At 40.1% G+C, this 10,809-nt stretch overlaps 1 protein-coding gene across 1 annotated transcript; it reads right to left on the minus strand.

Moving 5' to 3' along the window:
• Positions 1–2,636: 2,636 nt before the first annotated feature.
• Positions 2,637–5,175, minus strand: marcksa (myristoylated alanine-rich protein kinase C substrate a). Its single transcript, XM_030771865.1, has 2 exons — positions 4,878–5,175; positions 2,637–3,724 (listed from the first exon to the last, which is right to left on the minus strand). The coding sequence occupies exons 1-2, from the start codon at positions 4,971–4,973 to the stop codon at positions 2,789–2,791; spliced, it is 1,032 nt and encodes a 343-aa protein (XP_030627725.1). The 5' UTR covers positions 4,974–5,175; the 3' UTR covers positions 2,637–2,788.
• Positions 5,176–10,809: the final 5,634 nt, after the last annotated feature.

Consider the following 10,809-nt stretch of genomic DNA (forward strand, 5'->3'; position numbering starts at 1 on the left):
GATATACTCAATGAGGGAAAACATTGTACATATCACATGGAAAGGATGACGTTTCTTATGGTCTAGATATCTCAAGATGGTCTTGAGCGTTTTGTAACTGAATTGCACAGATGAAACTATGTGCGATTACCATTACCTTTTTCCTTCGCTAGATGGTGTAATTGCGTCGTTTTGAGCTACTAGTTTCTTGCGTTGTACTTAAATCGTGTCTTTTTGTATGTAGCGACAAGGGGGGCTACGAGCATATGTACTATTTTTTTTTTTAACTATTTACTTTATGCTCATCTTGAGAAGCTCCCTTATGCAGGTCTTTACTATTTTAGAATGAGCATACTGGCATATCTACGGTATTACTCAATAGGGTTTTTTTTAATGAGAAATGGTCAGGTTATTTTCGTCATCCAGTGACCTCAGTTTAGCTATATTTATGCAAAACCATGTCGCGACTCTCCCACCCTAAATGAAAAGCAAATATACTTGCGGAACTTGAAAGATGTCCTGGAAGAAATATATGTAACTTGGTGGCCCTCTTTTTATCACTGAGAACTACAGGCCTTTTGTTTTTCGTGGACATTACAGTTATTCAAATACAAAAGTGTGTGCAGACGTAATTTTATGTCAATTGACATCTAACAACTTTTGCCTTAAAAGAGGCATTTTTTTCTACATAAATTAGAGGTGCAGGTGCGGGTTTTATTAGACAGGATGGGGCTGCCAAATGGCTGCCATTCAGTGCTTAGTGTTTGACATTACTGCGATGGTGTAGGTTGCCTGCAGTAAGAATGTATCCTCAAAATCATCTAAAGTGAAAGAACGTCTCTACCCGTTTATTATGCAAAGGTCAGTGATTGACCTGAAGTTAGTCTACTAGCATCAACCATACTTGTTTAGTACAAATGAGCCTTAAATGTGGCTTTGAGACACAATTAAAGAAGTTATAACTGTACATTCTACACAACTGTTTGTATTAAATGGCATGGGCTCCTGAGAGGTGTGAGGGAAACCAATGGTTAATATAAAAAAAAAGTGATTTACATCTATACCAGTATCACTGGCGACATTTTAGATTCTGCTGATTTACCCACGGTAATGGTGATTGACATAATTCTACTTTTAACGTACTTGAATTTACTTTGAAGACTCTGTATATCTACTACGTTCAAGAATTAACCTGGACTCAAGGGTTCTGCAGAAAGTGTTCTCAGAGTAAATCTCAGAAACCAATTCTATGATAGCCTGCAACTTCTGTCAGTAGCTCATATTCTCGGATTTACTACGATTAGACCTCAACTATTTAGAGCAAAAGCAGTTGTGTTTTGAAAGACAACATGCAGGTTGTTGAATCGCTCCCTGGTGAATAGGGATTTTTTTTTTTTTTTTTACATATAAAGGTTATCATGTTGCAGCAAAGTGTGTATGTTGTCTCGTCACTGCTATTTGCAAGCTACCTTAAATACCAGATAACAAGTTCATGTGTCCGTTCATCCACATCTAGCGAGGAAGTGATGTTTGGTGCATAGTTGTACTGATAAAGACATGAACTGCTCAAATTTTATTCACATTTATTTTTGCTTTTAGTGTGCTCACAGAAAATTAGAACACCTTAAGCAGAGGAGTTTAATAGCAATTTGTAAGCAAAGTTACATTCCATCTCTAAGTCAAATTGGTCCAAGCTTCTTCAGTATTTACAAAAGAAAAGAAAGACAAGATGCTACACAAACATTGCATCTGATAGAGATTCCTTGTTTTGTCAAAGACCACTGAAAAAAGCATTGTCTGCTGTAATCAAAAGATACCACAGTATATAAACAGTAACCATTCCACTTATCACAGCTTGGTTGAGTTCAAAATTGCTTAAAAGGTCTTCCAGGATGAATCTGTTTTTGTTATCTTACAAAAATGAGCAGGGTGGAAAAAGAGCTGCAAACTTCATGTGCTTCTTGAGATCAAGATTTCATTTGTACAATAATCACAGTTAAAAACACCCCGCCTATACATACTTACACTTTATTAAGGTCATAAAACCAGCAATAAACAATAAAGCCTATACAACTTGTATTTCTACTGAATCACTGACTGGTACAGCTAATGAGAGAAGTGAAAAGCTCCTATGATTTTAAAATGACTTCCTAAACCTAGCTCTGGGAATCCAATCTTCTTGTATTCTTGTAGTAAAAACTTTAGTGTTGTAAACTGCATGGAACCTTGGTACATTGTTGGTAATTCCATTGTTTCAGACTACTCTTTACATCATAGTCTGTGGCACAAATCCTGAGCACAAAGGTGCCACCCTTAGCTCTAGATCCCACATTCCCACCCCAATCCCCCTTCATTTACATGTCATTTACCCCCCATCTCCTTCATACCATGGGCATGTCCATACATTTGACAAGTTTACATTTTTTGTATAAAAATGCAAAAATTAAACAAATCAGAAAAAGATGAAACAAAAAAAATTAATACTGATGCAAAAAATATATGGCAGAGTGTGAATTTATTTCTTTTTTTTTTTTCCTTATTTATCTAAGCCACCCACCTCTCTGCCCCTTGGCATGGTAGTAACAATGGACTGAGCTGGGTTTTGTGCTGGGGGGGGGAAGGGAATACCAAAAGAAAAAGATCAAAACAAGAAAAAAAAAAGCTTTAAAACATCCCTGGTTGTAGACAAGTTCTCCAAAGCCAGGAACTGGCACCACTCCAACATACAAACAGGGAGATGTTCTTTGATTATCTTTTCTCTCCTTTTTAAATTTCTTCCATGTTGGTTTTTTTTTTGTGATTTGGACCTTTACTCTGCAGCCTCCGCAGCGGGGGCCTCTGGACTGGATGCGGCCTCCTGGGCTGCAGGTGCTGCCTCCTCTGCTTTGGGGGGTTCCTGTTCAGCGGCTTTGACTTCGGGTGCAGGTTTCTCCTCTGGCTTTGGCTCCTCTGCAGCTGGAGAGGCGGCAGCTTTGGCCTCCTCGGCGGGTTTCTCTGCTGTCTCCTCGGGCTTGGCCTCTGTCGGGCTTGCTGTATCCTTAGCCTCCTCTGTGGTGGCAGCGGCTGGCGCGGCCTCCTCGGCGGCAGGTTTGGCCTCCTCTCCTGTGGCCGCCTCTGCGCCCTCTGCTTTGGCCTCCTCTGTGGAGGCTGCGGCCTCCTCGTTCTCAGCGCCCTCTCCGGTCTCCTTTTTGGAGCCCTTAAAGCCAAAGCCCTTCAGCTTGAAGGATTTTTTGATTGAGAAACGCTCCTCAGTCTTGGTTTCTGTGGGGCTTGCTGCATCCTTTGCCTCTTCTGTAGCAGCGGCAGGTGCGGCCTCCTCGGTAGCGGGTTTGGCCTCGTCTCCTGCGGCGGCCTCTGTTCCCTCTGCTGAGGCAGCAGCCTCCTCATTTTCACCGCCCTCTCCAGCCTTCTTTGCAGGGCCCTTAAAGGAGAAGCCACTGAGTTTAAAGGACTTTTTGAAGGAGAAACGCTTCTTTTTCTTTTTGGGGGTTTCGTTGCTAGTTGTAGGTGTGGCGTTCTCCTCTGCCTTGGCAGCACCTTCACCTTCAGGAGCAGGAGAGGCAGTCTCAGCATTCTCCTTCTCACTCACGTCTCCCTCCTTCTCTGCAGGTGCAGCCTCTGCCTTCTCTGCCTCCTCTTTTGGAGCCTCCTCAGCAGTAGCGCTGCCATTAGCCTGGACTTCCTCTTTTTCAGCCTCAGCTGCGGCAGGAGAGGCATCTCCATTCACTTTGACATGGCCATTTTCCTAAATGAAAAAGGGAGGGCTATTAAAACCACACACAATCCAACTAGTTTAATACAGCGCTACTTCTGCTTGACACAGGGGGCAGCAGACACCGCAATTTCAACTAAAACAGTGGCACCACGGATTTTGTTTGGTATTATAACAGCTTAAAATTGTACTGAAGAATGAAGGATCTGGTCTGTACTATCCCTTCTAATGCAATTAAAGAAATTCAATTATTCATTAAAGAAAATCCTTGTACTCTGTTTTGGGCCTCTAGGCTACTTTTTGCAACTGGAAAATCTATTAGGATACAAGTGGGGCCGCATGAGATCATCGATAGGGGGCGATGTGTGTCCACCGCAATTTCAAACAAGTAGAAGCGCCAAACTAAAGCAGATGCTCATTAAAACAGCAGATGCTCATTAATGCTCCATATCACGCATAGAAACCTTAAGCAAAGGGAAACAATGATTAGTTCTTAAAAGTAAACAATAAATATCTTTTTTTTTTGCTTTCTATTAATTATATGCGCCGTAATCAACTTAGGTTCACCTATTTAATGGGGTAAAAGCGAACTGAATGTGGTTGCCACCATTGTAAATGCACGCATCTCTTCCCCACCAAGCTTCTATGACAAAAGGCGTGGTGAGTGGTGAGCTTTACTATGGCAAGCTATTGTTGCCGCACGGTACATCCATTACCACTGTTGATTCCTCTTTCCTACAACAATTTATAGCCTATTCTATCATAATATTGACTGTGAAAATATTGCACCCCAATATTTACCCACATGCATTTAATTACACATGGCCACAGTTCAAGAAAAAACCATGCCATAGCTCCAAATTCACCACGTTCAAACAAAGATACGAGTCCCCAATTTTGGAAATGCATATTTAAAAAAAAAAGAAAGAAAAGAAAAAAGACATGGTGCATGCATTGTATGTTATACCTTCAAATGTTATAGCAAGTCTAACAAACAAAAAGCCTAAACATGGAAATATATTTATTTCTTCTTATTTAACTCATTTACTTCAAGAAATTAGTCTGCTTGTGGACTACCCCGGCGTGCGCCTGAATTTGGCTTCCACCAATAACGCGCAATTGCGCTAACCGTTCACATAATCAACACTCAGAAAATTAAATGGCCAATTAATAAGCCAGTCTTTACCTGTCCATTTGACTTGGAAGGTGATGCGGCAGCCTCCCCGGGCTTTTCAGCCGCGGTTTCGCCTTTTGCAGCTGTCTTGGAGAACTGCGCTCCCATGCTTTCGCTCCAACAAAGAAACTCAACCGATCCAAATAACGAACAAAGACCACAAGCACCTTTACTATTCGAAAGCTCTTTGCAAAGGTCTCCTTTGCGGAAAGTTTACCCTAAAAGTAATCAAAGTCCAGTCTCAGTGAAGAAAATGGGGAAATCGCAGAAAAAGACTGCCAAGTATAGAGAAGTAATAAAATATCCCAGATTTGTGACTGTGTCGCTGTAGACACGGTTGAAAATGGAGAAATTTCCCTTGTTGCTAATATGCGAGACCAACACCCAGTGCACAGATGAATGGGCATTCCGAGCGATGACGGCATCAGTATCCAGATCCAGCCAATCAAAAATCTCACAGAAAGTGGGTGAGGCTTAAAAACGAGCGAACAATGGAGCGGGCAGCTTGTTGCAAATCTGAGGATCCAGCTTAGTCGCGCCAACAGTTTGAATGAAAAAATACGGTTTTAACGACATTTAGTGATTCGATTTTGCTCACTATTTCATCCAAGATCCTTCTTTTTAAAAATAATCTAGAGGTTAGGAACGAAACACATATATCTGTTTTTCCTTCGAAATTATATCATGTAGTTGGATTAGGGTGTGAGATGCACTTGTTACATTGTATAGGCTATGATGAAGGCAGTGACACAAAGTATATGGTTTTATTCCAAACAGCGGGCATATAAACTGCTTGACTAGCGTTTTTGCTGTCGGAATTGACCCTACCACCAAATTCGAAAAGATTCACCTGTCACAGAGGGCAGTTGGTGTAGTCTATTAGTTACGTTTGTTAAACTTGTTAATGTAAAATTTGAAATTGTACAATTATAACTTTGGTCACGTGGCACAATAGCGCTCATGATTTTTGTACTTTGTTGTTCGACAGAGATATTAAGAAATCTTATAAAGCAGCAGTGCTTCAGATAAAACACCCTAGTAGACTAATTTGGCCAAACGTATATCCCGCCTGTGTTTGCAATCACAGAATTTGCTCTGCGAAGATAATGTGATCTATTTTCTAATCCCATATTATTAAACTACAGGATTCTACTCAATTTGATCTGTTTCTAAAATGTTCTTCCGCGACATTGTTCCAAAATAATGGATGGTGTAATAAAGATGCGCTCTTGGGCGAGTGAAATATGTCTACGTAATGAAATGAGTGAACAAATAGTATTTCACGCAGGCTATGACAACCTAACGAATAGAGAGGGAGTGGCGTGTGGCTTAATTCAAAGCTATGGACTATAAACACAGAATTAGGGGGAATGGTTTATTCCGGCGGCATTGTGGAGCATTACACACGTGCGGTTCTTCTAGTGGCAATGGCGACAGCACATATGAGAAGAAATTTTGCTCATGCCGCGGAGAATCATGTAGTTTCCATGGAGATTTTGTTGGCACAGGTGAAGCCAGCCAGGGGATATGAGAGGAAGTGGTTTAGCAAGCTCACCGAGAGTACACAAGAATCAACAGCAGAGAAAAGATAGTGACAAAGTGAAGGATGGGAGGAACTAGTGAGATATGGCCCGTTTGAGGAGGAGCGAGTGCATAGCTCTGTAACATGCACATGATGGCCTTTAACCTTGCTTACGACTCAAATCTGTGAACGATGAGTAACGATGTACGGACTAAGAGGACCAAATAACTTTATAGACAGGGTTGACGCAGCAGTTGACTCACGTGTTATATCTCTGCAAGTCAGTAATCTCTTTACAATCTCTTAATTTGCAGATTAAGAGATTGCAGTAGCCTACCTAGGAAGTTATGGATGGTTCCCTAATCATTTTTTTTAACTTGATCGTGAATTATTCACGTTTTATGGAGGGGGAAAAAAGAGAATTAAACAGTTTTTCATCTGTTCAGACTTCTGAGGTGTGCGAGAGCTATGCAATGTAGAATGTTGCAGTGATGCAAGAGTGGATGTACTTGAATACAACAATGTCCTGTCTGAACTGCAGTGGGCTGTTTTGGAGACTGTCTGCTTTTGTTTGCATACACACCATGATGCATTCATTGTTTAACTTGCTCTTTATTTAAAACAACTGGGATTTAAACATCTGCTCCTTTCTATAGCCCCTGACACTTCTTCAGTGTTATTACTACTGCAAAAAAATAAGAGAAAGAAAGAAAAGAGAAAAATGGCCAGTACACTCCTATCACTCAGTTAAAAATAAAAAGAATAGAAAAGTATGAGTGCTCACACAATCAACTGTTGGGAGTTATTAAAAAATTATAAATCAATGTACTCCCTTGGCTACATATCTTCAGCCATAATGTACTGGATAGTACTGGAAAGAGCCTAACTATCAAACATTTTGTGCAGTTAGATTTTGCTTTTGGTCCACTGGAGAAGTCTTGTGTAATTTTGGGGATTATTCAAAATTTAATCTGATGTTCCACAGTGACAGTTCTTGAGAACCCCTGATTTGATACAATGATTCATTATCAAACTTTTAATTTGCCGATTTAGGTATGCAAGTGCTGGGCCAAAGGAAAAACGAGCATCACACAATGGGTCATCAGGACTAAAACTGATATTATCAGTTTAATCAGATTAAACATGCAATGTATGATCCACATTCTCTTGAACTAATTTATGTGTCCGCTTAAATGAACAGGAAGTTGAATGTTTTTGAAATTTATCTCCATGGGAAACCAAAGTTTGTTGCAATGGAATGTAGAGTGTGTCAGTTATGCAACACTGTGCCCAGATATGACAATGTTCATTAACAAAGCATTATGTTATTGTTTAACTGAAGTGAGCTGTTTTGAAGATTACTTGTTTTTGTTTGTATTTACCCCTTGCATTCATTGTTCAGCACATTCTATTTTCAACTGAGTCAAGCCAGATTTGAAAGTCTTAGAGGTATTAGACACATCCTTTCCCATCACTCAGTTAACAACACCAGGCAAAAAAAGAAAACATTAACTCTTTTTGCATAACTGATAGCTGAACGGTAGATGAAATCAAGATCTTGAAAGAATGATTTTGTTTGTATTGTACAAATTTGACCCCCCACAGTTTTTGGACCTAAAGTATATTTGGAACTCAGTCGCATGGAGCTCTTTTAAGAATCAACCCAAGTTACCAACAGGTATCTTTCAGTGAGACTGATATTAAAAGTACTGCAATGGTTATAGTTACTTTTGCTGGCCTTTGAATTTGCCTTGCCAAATAATAATAAATCAAATCATTACACTCATCATAATGTATACAAGTGCACACATAATATATCCTCTCAGATCAGATGCATCTGGTGTGTCCTTCTCACTTTGGACCTTTCTGGACTTTGTGAGCTGAATGACTGACAAACCTGTATCTTCCCATGTCATCAGTCCTTAGAGTATGCTCTGTTGGGTTGTTTGACTATAGATGTCCTCCCAGCATGCAATGCTGAGCCAAAAGAAATGTAAGTAGCACACTTGATCATCAGGACTACAATTAGGAAATGCTGATCTAACCAAGTTGATCTCATGTAAGATATTTCCTACAATCCACTGCTCTTGCATTAGTTTTGCACCACGTCCCAATCATCTTTTGTGTGTGCAGTGTGTGTGCGTGTGTGCATGCGTGTGTGCACTTTGCTGCACCAGTGTCAAAGATGTTGTCTTAGTCACATTTCAAAATCAAACAGAAACTTACAAGTTTGTGTGCTGATGAGGACTTTACTGGCTTTTATAAACTATTCTGATCATTTGAACTCAAGAGAGGTAGCCTGAATTACTATTTAGATAGACTAATTAGATGGCCTTTTTATTGCTAATAACATGGCTTCACGGCAGTATTCCTTTCTGATGCTTCGTTTTGGCACAGTGGCTCAAAGTTATTCCTTATATGAGTTTAAAAGTGTCACATATTAACCCCACAGAACACTTGGCTGCACTGATATGACAGCTTTGTTGAACATGAGAGATAAAAGACAAGTGAAGACTTTCTCCTCTAAGACCACACAGGAGACAGGTCAGGGCAAGGCACCGTTTAGGGTCAATGATAACATCTAAAGCCAGAGCCCAGAACATTCTCTACCAAAAACTCCACTGTGCCCCTTCTCTGATCCACTGCAACAGAGCAGAGACTGCACAGAGGACTATATTTTGGTTATACTGTAGTATAGAACTGCTAGGTCTTTTGACAATAGCAACTGAATGGCTCTCTTCAGTATTCTGGTTCCCTCCATCTCTCACTTGGGGAGGTGTCATTTAATGATCTAACCAAGCCCCACACCCCACATCCCCATTCCATTTTTGGGGGGAGGGGTGATGGATGTGTCTATCAGGAACTAATGTTGAGAGGGGAGAAGAGTTGGTGGGGCTGTTGACATGTCCCTGTGACTAGCCCTGAGGGGGAAGTTGGTGCTCAGACCAGTACAAAGTTTGCATTGCAAATAGAATCATGAGTTAAGTCAACGGTGCCTTCTTGATAAGGAAAGATAATGAAAAAAAGATTCCAGTGGGTTTTGACATATTTCCTGGAATATACAGCATGGAGAGGTGAATTACATGGGCTGTTGCAGTGCCTTTGCCACATAGTATTAAACATTTATGGCATAGGATTCATGCAAAGCCAAGCATTATCATATAGAATAGGATTCATGCAAAGCTAAGTTGTATCTTTTACATAATGCGTGTTCTCACCGTAATGACCAGATACTGGTTTTAGCTACTTACCAGAGTAGGATAGACATTGATGTGGTTTTACTGGAATGTGAGTTTCATACTTTTATGTTGAGATAATGTTTGGATCTTGTGATACAAGTGGACTAAGATGTTTTCATTAATATGCACAGTGTAAGGCGTGTGACCAGCTCCCAGTCTATTGCTTTTAATTGTGTGAATTACTTGAGGGGATACTGATCACTGAGGGCTTTTTTATTTCATTTACTTAAGACAGTCTCATGTCTCATAAGGTGATATTCTAGTCAAAGATCTGAATTAAATTAATTGAGCCGTTGCTTATTTTCACTCCATGGATAATTATGAGGCTTAGAACTATCTCCAAATACTTCGAGTGAAATCCTGGGGAAATATGTTTTGTAAGGATTATGTTGGTTAATGTTTGAGATTTTAAACCTACTGGTTTCAGAATCTTGCTGTTCTTGGAAGAGGTTATATTTTAACTGGTTACTTCGTTTATAAATGGGACCAGACGGCCCTTCTCTGGCCTCAGTCATTTCCTTTGCTTATTGGAAGTGAGAAGTATCATGAACTCCACACATGTATTGATGTGGTAATTAACATGTCTGGATTAAGTTTATCAGGTGATCATGTAGGTACCTCAATCGAACGCCAATCAACATGACCTTGCTCTAAGATTGGCAAAGATGTTGCACTTCTGAAAATTCTTCTCCTGGCAGCAAAGCCTCTGCATTTCAAAGGACATGATAAAGATATACCGCATGTCCAGCTGGTCACTGGTTAGAGACCAAGCAAATGGACTGTGGCATGTAACAAGCAACCTAACTGACCATAGCATAGGTAAATTGTCCTTTGTTGAGCTCTTGGACAATTGTAGGTTTTGTTTTCTAAAATTTGTTGATTATAATAAAAAATGATGGACCCACTGTGTGGTAATAAGAATTTCTACGGCAAGGAAAAAATATTGCCACCCGTTTGTGTTACTGACCAAACTATTGATATTTGACGTGGTCCTTTCTGAAATGTTTAAAACTTCGATAAAACTTGGAATTTTGCTACTACATTTGAAAAGTGCTCCAATTTCACAAGGATGGATCATGTTTTCCCTTACAGCTGAATGGTTTCTTTGCATTTTGGCTTTTAAAGTTTGTCTCAGCATTGTGAAAGTTGCTAACAATGGGTTACTTCATGCATCGTGAGAATT

The sequence above is a fragment of the Chanos chanos genome, chromosome 4, assembly GCF_902362185.1.
Source record: "Chanos chanos chromosome 4, fChaCha1.1, whole genome shotgun sequence".
Taxonomy (NCBI): Eukaryota; Metazoa; Chordata; class Actinopteri; order Gonorynchiformes; family Chanidae; genus Chanos; species Chanos chanos.

Excerpts from the sequence above, each read along its gene's own strand:
- marcksa (XM_030771865.1), bottom strand. The coding sequence starts at position 4,973 with ATGGGAGCGCAGTTCTCCAAGACAGCTGCAAAAGGCGAAACCGCGGCT. Across the intron at positions 3,725-4,877 it reads CTTCCAAGTCAAATGGACAG|GAAAATGGCCATGTCAAAGT; the intron begins GTAAAGACTGGC and ends TTTTTCATTTAG.